The 11,292-nt window shown below is 38.8% G+C and overlaps 1 protein-coding gene across 1 annotated transcript; it reads right to left on the bottom strand.

Moving 5' to 3' along the window:
- Window positions 1-915: 915 nt before the first annotated feature.
- LOC140169766 (etoposide-induced protein 2.4-like) lies at window positions 916-10,363 on the bottom strand. Its single transcript, XM_072193071.1, has 7 exons — window positions 10,142-10,363; window positions 7,956-8,083; window positions 6,942-7,066; window positions 6,172-6,288; window positions 5,355-5,466; window positions 3,395-3,581; window positions 916-1,579 (listed from the first exon to the last, which is right to left on the bottom strand). The coding sequence occupies exons 1-7, from the start codon at window positions 10,330-10,332 to the stop codon at window positions 1,462-1,464; spliced, it is 978 nt and encodes a 325-aa protein (XP_072049172.1). The 5' UTR covers window positions 10,333-10,363; the 3' UTR covers window positions 916-1,461.
- Between the last annotated feature and the right edge of the window lie 929 nt (window positions 10,364-11,292).

The raw sequence follows: 11,292 nt of genomic DNA on the forward strand, positions 1-11,292 counted from the left end.
CAAATTGCCTACAGACTGGTAGGGTCCATGTATTGGGTTGATGTTTAATGCTATGTAATCTACATTACCAGTCGTTCTCCATGGACCCGAGGGAGGGTCTAAATGGCGCATGATTTTATGGGCTCCCTTGATATAACTGGAATGTAAGGCACAAACTAAAAGTGGTATCCTGTAACTTCCCACCAGAAAATAAGAGCACAGATCCAATTCTTGTTGCGAGTTTCAGAGAGCTCTCTATTTGTACATGAAATTTACCCTAAGGCAAAGGAGCCAGGGTGCGCCATTAGGCGAATCTTTACGGTATAAACCTGTAAATGAGTGCTGATTTTTTTTGACGAAAGAGATGAAAGGCAGGTACACTTGTACTTGTGGAGGGTGTCTGCCTTTTGTCTCTTTCGTCAAAAAATTAGAGGCATATATGCTTGTAGATGGAATTCTACTGTATTTTGCTCAAACTTACAAAGATTCTATAATATCTGTACAACCCTTGATTGTCCAGAAAAGATTTTATTATCTCTGTGCGGTCCTTATTCTCTGGCGAAGTGATGTAACAACTACCATGAAAACAATTTTTGATTATATCACGTTGCACTAGTACATTCACATGGTACCTCTGCATTGAACCATGTCATGCTGATCACTCGCACCTGTAAGATTATATCTTTGAAAAGAACGGCATGTATTCAATCTATGATTGCACATACACAGGTGATGAGTACAACCTGCGTGTAGTGCAGCTTGATATAAGGCCAAAAAAAAAAGGTTTGTCTCAAAGCTTGCGCACGCATATGTAAAATCCCACGATTTGACAAAAAACAAATGCGGACATTTTTTTTATTTCAAAAAAAAAAAAAATTTAGTTTTTTCCAGAAAAAATCGGTGAAAATCAGACTTTTTTCTCAAAATACCATGAAAAAAGTTGGGAATAAAAAAATTAAAAATTTAAAAAAAATCGCATTTCGCATTTGTTTTTAAATTTCTCGTGAGCTTTGAGACAAACCTTTTTTTTTTTTGGCCTAATCAACAATTTGTTTTCACCTATTGCTATGGTAGTTGAATCCGATTATTACATCAGTTCGCCAGCGAATATTATCCAGGAAATATTATTAAATATTTGTACAGTCCTTTGATTGTCCTCGATGATTCGTAATCTCTGTAGGGTTATTAATTGTCCACGAAGATTCTCGGAGATTAAAATCTTCTGCACAGTCCTTAATTGTCCAGGAAAGATAATCTCTGCAAGGTCCTTAATTTTCCAGGAGAGATTTTTCATCTCTGTAGGATCCTAATATTGTCCACGAAATATTTTTAATCTCTGTGTCCATTATAATCTCTGCCAACGATTCTACTCTCTGTAAGGTCCTTAATTTTCCAGGAGAGATTCTTCATCACTATAGGGTCATTATATTGTCCAAGATATAGTCTTAATCTCTAAAGGTCCTTACTTGTCCATGAAGAGTCTTACTCTCTGTAAGAACCTTGCCCTCCTGGAACAGGTTGAACAGGTCTTCTGACACTCTTGCGGAACATCTTGTTGGCTATTTCCACAACTATTTGAAAAATCATTAAGCGATATTCACTGTAAAATGAAAGAACAATACAAAATACACATTAGAATGATTCTCTATGAAGGAGTACATTAGATTTCACTGCCTGAACAGAATTGAACACAACTTGAATTCCCTCCTGAGGTTAGTACAGATCACCAGGTTGTCATTATATAGCTATGGAAGCGCTGACACGCATGGGCAAATGAGTTACATAAAATGACCTTGTGTGTTGTTTAGTTCCCAGGAAAGAGTTAAAGGTTAAATGTTGATCACTACCAGAGTTATTATCATTGATTTAGTGGAAAAAGGAGGTGAGACATATGATCAATTCTGTTCAGACAGTGGAATCTAATGAATCGTATCCTAAACAAAATTAGGTTTGAGGCATATTTGATTTAGTATGTCCAGATGTATGAAAAGCTGCTATACTTCTTAGTTTTTGGTTAAAGATTGTGGAAAATCAAGAAGCTCAATTACAGTATTCAGCAAGGTCCTTCAGCAGTCTGCCAATGTTGGCGCTGTTTAGAGCATAAACACGGAAGTGGGGTTCTGATTGGCTAATTGAATCACGTCATCATTACATTGACACTACATTTGTCAAACAAGCTTGCATTGGGTCACATAGTTCTTTTTATGCAATAATCAGGAAGAGCGGTAAGGTAGTGCTGAAGGACCTTGCTGAATAATAGAGTACACCAAAACCACAGTTTTTTGCAATCTTATAAAAGATTAATGATTCTCAAAAGTGTACCAATGAAAAAACATCAGAAAATAAGTTTTTAGTCATACTAAAATAGGACAAATGTCTTTGCCTATATTTTCATATTGGTTAAGTGTTTTACAACCATGCATATTAATAACCAATATACATGAATTCTTATTTATCACAATTTATCACCACATACATTGGCACAATCTCCTGGGGGGGAGGAAATTGGGGGTATTTGGCACGGTGGCTCAGTGGTTACGGCCTTGGACTCATAATCTGAGAGCTTGCTTGACATGCGTGGGTTCGAGTCCTTGTCCCGCCACCGTGTTGCGCCCTTGGGCAAGGCGCTTTGTCTCGCTTGCCTCACCCCACCCAGGTGCAATGGGAAGCTGTTAGGGGTAGTCACAGTCGTTGTACTGCGATGAACCCTGCGCCATTTGTAGGCAGCAAACGTGGTTCCAACATATTCTAATAACGGCGGAATAAATGTAAAGTGCTTTGAGGCTGTTTACGGCATAAAGCGCTATATAAATATCTACATTTTATTTTAAGCCGTCTGTCCCTTGTGCAGAGAACCATACCTGTACATGTATTTCTCAGCCAGTTTCGAAAAGAGTTGGGTGTTAACCCCTGACTGTTCCCAACCCATCCCAGTGTTCAAATGGACCCCAATGGAAATAAGCTTCAATAGAGGCTTTCTTGGGTTATCCAGGGTTGTCACAAAAAAAAACCCTGAACAAATCAAAAATTAATCAAATTTCCAGCCGCATTTTTCATTAACTTGTGGAATACATCTCTTTTGGTGTATTCAAATCAAATCAAATCACAAGTTAATGAAGAATGCGGCTGGAAATTTGATTAATTATGGGTTTATTACTCAGAAAATCAAATTTGCAAATGAGAAACATATAAAAATGACTTAGGCAATTAGCGTAGCAGGCTGACGATATGTTAATTGCGTTACGCATTGTCTTATGCACTGCTAGGGTGAAGCATATAGACCGCCGCCACCTTCATTATTTACATCTATACTACTAACATAGGTGCACAAAACCGAATTCTGATGATTTTTTTTTAATTTTCCAAATGAGCAAATTACTGAATAGGCCTTTAATTAGTCTCAGCTTATACTAACCTTCGTGAGGCAGGAACTTGGGCTTCATTACCACTAATGATAAATAGCGGAAACAAAACAGCAAACAACACACCACTAAGTAGATATGAGCCGGATAGAGTTGTTATAAGAGCCAGAGGCAGCCCAAACCCAACAAAATACGGCCAATTACACTCGATGAACGATAACCTTTGATGCACTTCCCAACCTGTTAATAACAAAATTAAGAATTTAGTTTGTAAAAGTTATGTATTAAAAGATGAAATTTTAGTGCGATCACTTTTTACACTGGTTTTTAAATGCATGATTCTAAGGCAAGCTTCCTAAAATTGAACACAAAAAAAATATATTTGTATACAGACTTTGCCGTTTGAGGACAGCTAGAACGATTGCTCCCCATCACTCCCCTCCAATAAAGCTGAGGAGAGCTTTTCAATTGCTCACCTACCTTTGGTGTAAATAATAACCACATATATACAGAACAGTACAAATACTCTCCTAATGCTCTCCTGTAGCACTCAAGGAGAGTGATTAAAAGCTCCCCAGCAAATTTCAAATGGCAAAGCCTGTGTATACTGTTTTCTACAGCTACCTTAAGCGCAAAAAAAAAGTAGCACAAACATTTCAACTTTTACAGTAACTTGGAAGCACTTACACAATATGGTGTACTACATGTACTCTGAATGTGAACACTAAGCACATAAAAACAATCAACTATACCAGCCCTTACTTCAGGAACTATTTGTAAATTTTTTAGTTTTCAGCAGTCCAAATTATAGCATTAAATGAAAAACAGATGAAAGAAATTTAACAAAATGTTGGTTTGTGCCCAGCTTGATTGGGCTAAAACATTTTTGTAGCATTCCCCTTGCATGCTTAGTTCGGATAACGGTCAGGTTGTCATTTTGCTTTTATATTATTTTTTCTTCTCTTTGTATACCAACTCAACCGTTTGAGGTCAACATGTTTTTTATCCACCTGTAAAAGAGTGGAAAACACATTGTTGACTGTAATTGGCTGTACCAGACTTGAGTCCTGTTTATCAGGGACAGTCTGTGTAGCTCAGTGGTAGAGCACTCGCCCGACAAGCGAGAGGTCTGGGTTCAAGTCCCCGCACAGGCAGATATGTCCGGAGTTTTTACTCTGGTATATCTGCCTATGCATGTTATGTTTCCATTTGTAAATTCATGTTTAAATGTGCTAGTGTGCGATGCGTAATTCTTCTTTCCCCTGTGTATTTTCTACCCAAGAGACTCACCCTTGTTCTAGACTTCTCTCGATTTTTTTTTTGCACATTTTCGGGTCGGCCAAGTAAGGACAGCACAGTGTATATTGATAGTGATAAAATTTGTTTTCATTCTTAAGAGTGTTATATACGAGTCATTATAAAGTATTACATAACAATTTTGCCTGTCAGACGTAAGTGATCAGTGAATTCAGTGTGCTGCATCTATAGTGGGAATTCCAATTGAATGAACGCAACTTTCAATAGCGTGGAGATTTTTTGCATACACTTCGCGATGTACACAAGCGTGTGCGACTGTGCATGAGTAACGCGAAAGTGAATCCAACCATACCAACACACTTGTGATTGGTAGCACTGTATCCAAGGTCGTGCGTTCGTGTTGTAGTTTGAAATACACGATATACGATCGCGGTTGGATCGAGTACAGCTGTTGAAAGCTGCGTTCATTCAATTGGAATTCCTACTATAGTAGGTTTATGCCTGTGTCTAGTGCAACATATCTCTCTGTTGTGTGTGTGGTTTTTGGTTTCCTTTTTTAATCTTTTAATGGGCTCTTCCAGTTGAAATCCATACAGCCCCTATGGAAGATATGACCTTAATCTTCCACACAAAGAGTATGAATTTCAAATGGGGTTACCTAAATGGATGACCCCATTTGTAATCCACCACCCCCGTGTCATGTCTTCCATAGGGGGTGTATGGATTTCAAATGGAATAGCCCATTATCATACTCACCCATGTTAAACCACTTATATTCAAATGAATACAAAGAATAGAGCAGACATAGATGCAGTAAGCTGATGACCTGACCAAGGCCTGATATTGGTATAAGACTAACAAGCATACTCTGTCAAAAAAAAAAACATGTAAACACTGGTTAGTAAACAATGATATTGGTACAAGCATAGATGAATAAATAAACAGATTGGAATTTTCCATGCCTGTGCTCACTAAGCGTACTCGAATTCAGCTGATGCCGCTACAGCGTTCAGACCTGGCGACATCGGTCATCTTACGTGCGAAGTTTTTTTTGTGTACGCTCACGCTATTTGCGCTATTTTTTAGTTTGCTCACACGGTACCTAGCGTCTTTCCCCATAGGCAACATGCCATGTTTCCGCCATATGGGTACAAGCCAGAGAAGATATCTTACACTTCCCACAATGCATTTCATCACTGCACTGATTTGCTATTCTAGGTACAACATGCGTCGATAGTGACTGACAAGAAACACCTCAGTTGCAAAATTTGGAGGGAAGAGGGTTCTTCCCCAGGGAGATCTATGATTTCTGGGGGCACTGGTCCCTACTGGCTTCCAGCATTGGACCTGAGACATTTTTATGCATAGCATTTATCAGCTTGCACCACTTGATGTTTGTTACATTTGCACACTGCACTGTAAAGTCTATGGCATAAAATTGCTACACATTTCCAAAATTGTGTAGCAAAGTTATCAAAATTGACTAGCATTTTGCTCCTTGATACCGGCTATTGCCAACGCTGCTGAACGCCACTGTGGTACGTACATCTGCGGTACGCACATATAAACTTACCTGTATTAGAAAGAGTACTTGTATGAGCACACTAAACAATAAATCTGCAATAAATTTGCTGAGGTTAGGCAGCTTAGGGCGGCCTCTGGATTTCCTATAAGCGGCGTCCGCGATATCCTCGAGTGAGAAAAAAATAACATGAATTAACATGATTAGGAGCGCAACACTTTCATGAGAGGTTAGACTTAGTCCCAGTAATTGAATCACAACATCATCATTGTATCGTTATTTTATGTTGAATTCCAGTAACATGCAGGATCAGGATGCAGAATCCATTCTTGTAAAGATTGTCGTCAACAAAATTGCAAGAATCTAAATGGATTCTCGTAATATTTCAATTTATCATACAAAGTTATATGGCGAGAATCCATGGATTCTTGCAACATTCCACTGGGAAAATCCAAAAGGATTCTCGCATTTTGTTGCGAATTTTTGACCTGAACATGTATTGATATCCACTGTGCAAACGAAGAAACATTACAATATTTTGTATCCATGCTTTGAGTAATCATTTGAAAGTATACATATTTGGCTAGAAGAAACTCACAAGTTTTCTGTGGTGCATGAAAATTATTTACCAAACCAAAATTACAATATTATAGTAGTATAGTTTGATGGGCATATGGACAAGGTGCAGTGCAGGCCTTTATCTGCCCTATCCCTAACCAAGTTCATTTTCACTTTTGCTTGGGCCCCTTAACCCTCGGGGCCCTGGGCTTCGTCTACCCTGTCCACCCGCTTGCTACGCCCCTGTTCTTTTGTTATCTTACCTGAAACCACAAAGCACTAACAGCCCTACTAAGTAGAAACACAGGGACAACCCATAATGCCCCAAAGATGTATGATAACATAGGTTGCATCCAGCCCCATACAGTACTGTGTGTGTCTGAAGAGCCTGAGAAACATAAAATGGTGGAAAATAGTTAAGAAATCACATGGTAAAAAATAATAAAGAGGGTATAGCGTTAGTACTTGCAGTCCATGTTTCAGCTCGAGTGTGGTACAGATGTACCGTATTCATTCCATTAACCGCCCAGTCATTTTAGGTGGGCACTTATTTTTTATATTGTATAATTATACATATGTAAAAAATGGCCCAGAATATGGAGTAGAGGCCCTGTGTTTGATACACGAGAAGTTGCATGCATGGATTCTGCATACAAATGATAGAGGATCATGTGTAGTAAAGTCGCTGGGTGGGCGCTTATAGGGGCATGGGCGGTTAATGGAACGAATACGGTAGATGTGTATTTTGCTGGTCATGTACGATAACCTAATTCCGCAGAGCATATACACATCTGCTTTTGGTGCAACCCACAGAATTAGAGAAGGAGAACCCAGACTCCTTATACCACCACGTACAATAGCGCCATCAGCTCTGAGGAGAAAATTGGGGGTATTTGGGTCCTTGCCAATGGTGCGCGGAGACAAACAAAAACAATTCTGCGTCTCATCTGAAGCGTCTTGGTATCGCGTGCAGGTCGCATCAACTGTGTCTCTCAAATGCGCCCATCATCCATGTCGCACTTGCATGACAACGATTGCCTCTAGCACACTCCGAGGGAAACCGAATTCCCCCATTTGCTCCATGCCGGCCTGTATCAAGATGGCGGCCGAGTTCTGGTTCTCCTCCTCTAATTCTGTGATGCAACCGCATAAATGCATTAATGTCAAGTGCTACTAAACTTGAGGTGAAACAAAGAACAGTGGTCAAAGTCAAAAAGTTACAGTAGCTGGTTACAAAGCACAGGTGACAAAAAAATGAAACACTGTCAAAACCTTACCTAATATAAACCATGTGAGAGTCTGGACAGCTGGAAGAACCAAGCTATTGAAGGCGATTATGCTTAGGCCGAAAATACCACCATTGAGGGCGCAACACTGTAAGATGCGATGCATTACTTTAGGCTCACTGGACGTAAAATGTAAATGTAATGTAAACAATAGAATGTTAGATGACAACGGGGTGGTGAAACAACATGACCCTTTAGACCTGAAGCCTGTGCTAATCACTGCATACCCACTGTATACTTTAGCATGCAGGCCTGCAGGTTCTGTGAAATTTTGTCATTAATTTTTACTCCAATATTAATCAGTGGGCATGGCATTATCTGTCGTTGCTTTGCTATTCAACAACTCTTCCTACACATACATATGTATAGAAGCCAATCGTTGTTAACAGTGATGAATACATGCAGCAAGGGAGGAAATGGTCGAAAACAGCCTTATTTATCATGGAAGGGGTAAGATGTTCCAATGGGGGTAAGATGTTCCCATGGGGACATCTCCCATTGGCTACCCACTGCTTTAAAGATGTTGGCTTACTTCGAGCACTGCATAAAACCTTATCTATATACTATTGTGAACTATTCATAGGCTCTGCTGATATAGTTTTCTCCTGTCCAAGTTCTGTGGTTCAAAATAGAGAGCGGAGATGAGAATATGCAGTACCTTGAAATATAGTGCATGGTTTAATATTGCACTTTCAGTCACCATTCTTGGGGAAAAAAGGTTCAATCATAATAGCTCATAATGCTGCATACCCCATGAAAAACACTGGAAACCTGTTAACTATTCAGAAAATATTGTGTCATGAAAACTGCAAACTACTTTTTTCCCCAAGTAAAGTAAAAAACTATGCAGTCCCAAATATTTAGGCATTGAAGTGAGAAAGGACATTCAGAGGCATGTCAATCCCAAACTATTCCCCACACATGTTATTTTTGTTGGACATTTAGAAAGCTTTCAGTTTTTATCATATTTATGTGCATATCACACTAGGCAATCCCTAGCAGTGAAACGTTTTTGTGATGCAACTGCTGGTGCTCATACCAGACAAGCGATTGCTGATATCTGATTGATATCGCTAGCATGCCCTAGCATCAAGTTGCCAGCCGTTAACAGCAGGCAACTTTATTGCTACATTGCTAGCCACAACTGGACACTGGTAGCGATTGTGAAAACGCTACCAGCATTCAATTAATAGCAATTTTTAAATTACACACTGCGACTGACAGTTTTGAAAAGAAAATGGTTTAAGGGTATTTTCTTGATTTATCAACCCTCTGTATACAATTTTACAGATTTTTTTGGTTCGTGCCAGACGCTCTGAATGTCCCTTGGACAGTTATATGTGTACATCCATATCAAAACGATGCACTTGTCGGCTGCTACATGTGCCTCATTTCAAATAATAGCTAGGAGTAAAATCAGTAAATACCAGACTCATCTGAAGTGGAGGGCACTTCAAATCATCCCCAAGTGACATGGTTAGGCCAATGAAAGTCAATTCCTTGTTTCCCGTTACACAATTTTTCATGACTGTGTAGGTGACCATTTCATTTTTCATTATTCATTATTTCATACCATTTCATTATTACATCTGTTACAGGTGTAAACCAATAACTACCCATGTATACATGTGATAAATCACAGTTTGTAGTTTACAGATGTAGTTTACAACCACATGAAGGTGTCATTGTACAACTATTATCAAAAGGTTCACAATGTTTTTTACGGGATGAGATCAGAGCAGATCAAAAAGTGCGGGACAGAGAAGTAAGTAGGTATTCATTATTAATTCATTATTAACCATATGCCATGCTCCTACTGCATAGAAAATCCCTGAAAATCAACAGAAAGAGATTTATGATATATTTAAAACCACAATTTTTTATTGGTATGTTAAAGTTTGTTATGAAATATTTGGCCAGCAATTGGTTTTGAGCGGAGTAGGGTAACGGGAAACAAGGAATCGACTTTCATTAGCCTTATGGAATGTTCTCTGTATTAATAAGCTATGTGACTTGTGGATGATTGATATAAAGTGACCCCCACTTGAAATGAGTCTGGTATTTATTCCCAGTTATTATGTGATATGAGACACATGTAGCAGCCGACAAGTGCATCCTTTTGATATGGATGTACACATATTTCATAAAGTTATCCCAGATTTTGTTTGTTATTTCACCTTTCTTTCTTCTCTCTACTTGGCGGTGGTCTCCTATGTGTTTCTCTAATTTTTTCCTCCCTCTTTCGTCGTCTCTCTTCATTTATCGCTGCGATTTCCGCATCAACACGGAAGATGAATGCTGCCCCAAGAACTGCATCTTTCATCCCATGGCATATATCAACGAATATCACCTTTAAGCTATCTGCCATTGTTGCCTGTCTTATCACATGCTTCGAATTAAGTCTGCTGAAAAATAAAAACATAATTTTGTTAATTATTAATAATTTTAATTATTATTGCTGTTAACATTTGATCGGCGCTTACTTCCACCGAACAATGAGTACAATAATTAACTCAACAACAGCAGATCCAGTCATCAGTCAATTGGAGAAAAGTGAATATGCAACAAACCGTGACGTAGTAAAAGTACGCTTTAGTACTTTACTACATACAACAATTAACAACAATCAAAGAAGTCCCATGAAAACCATATTTTCTTTCTTGAATGCAAGAAGGTTATCAACTTGTATAAGTTGTATTTCTGTTGATCAAGGAGTCGCTAGTCGTAATCTAGTCCAAATAATCAGACCCAGAACAAAATATTAATTTCTGACATGATCCTGTTATGGGTCTGAACTGTTTCCATACGAAATCTTGATGGCAAATTGGACAATAGAAGCACATGGTTCTACGTGGCAGCTTTTTAATCCCTATTCATGTTACGTGAATCACGCTATCGTGGACCATCCTTCTGATACTTGAGTGTTTGGACAAGCGGAGCGGTCTTTTGTCTACCTCTCTGTTTGTAAACAAACCAGGAGGTCGAAATCGTCCTCCTCGCCGAATAGGAAAGTCAGCGTAATAATACCGCACTAGTCATAATCATGGTTTAAACATCAACATACGCACGTTGCAAGAATTGTCATTGCTACATGTAGTCTACCATAAAACGTAAGCTTGGGACTCTAGCTTGAAAGGTGAAACTATCTTTTCAGAGTAAATTAAGCTAGACTCCTGAAGTATCAAAGTAAATTATTATATTGTTTAGGGCCCTTTAACACATTTTTAAAAGGGCCATATAGGGTGATTTCACAAAACGTCATTAGTTCAAATCTGCCTCCAGAAGACATGATGTGTGCATAAAGTACAAAAGAAACCCCCAGTTGAAG

The sequence above is a fragment of the Amphiura filiformis genome, chromosome 14, assembly GCF_039555335.1.
Source record: "Amphiura filiformis chromosome 14, Afil_fr2py, whole genome shotgun sequence".
NCBI classification, from domain to species: Eukaryota; Metazoa; Echinodermata; class Ophiuroidea; order Amphilepidida; family Amphiuridae; genus Amphiura; species Amphiura filiformis.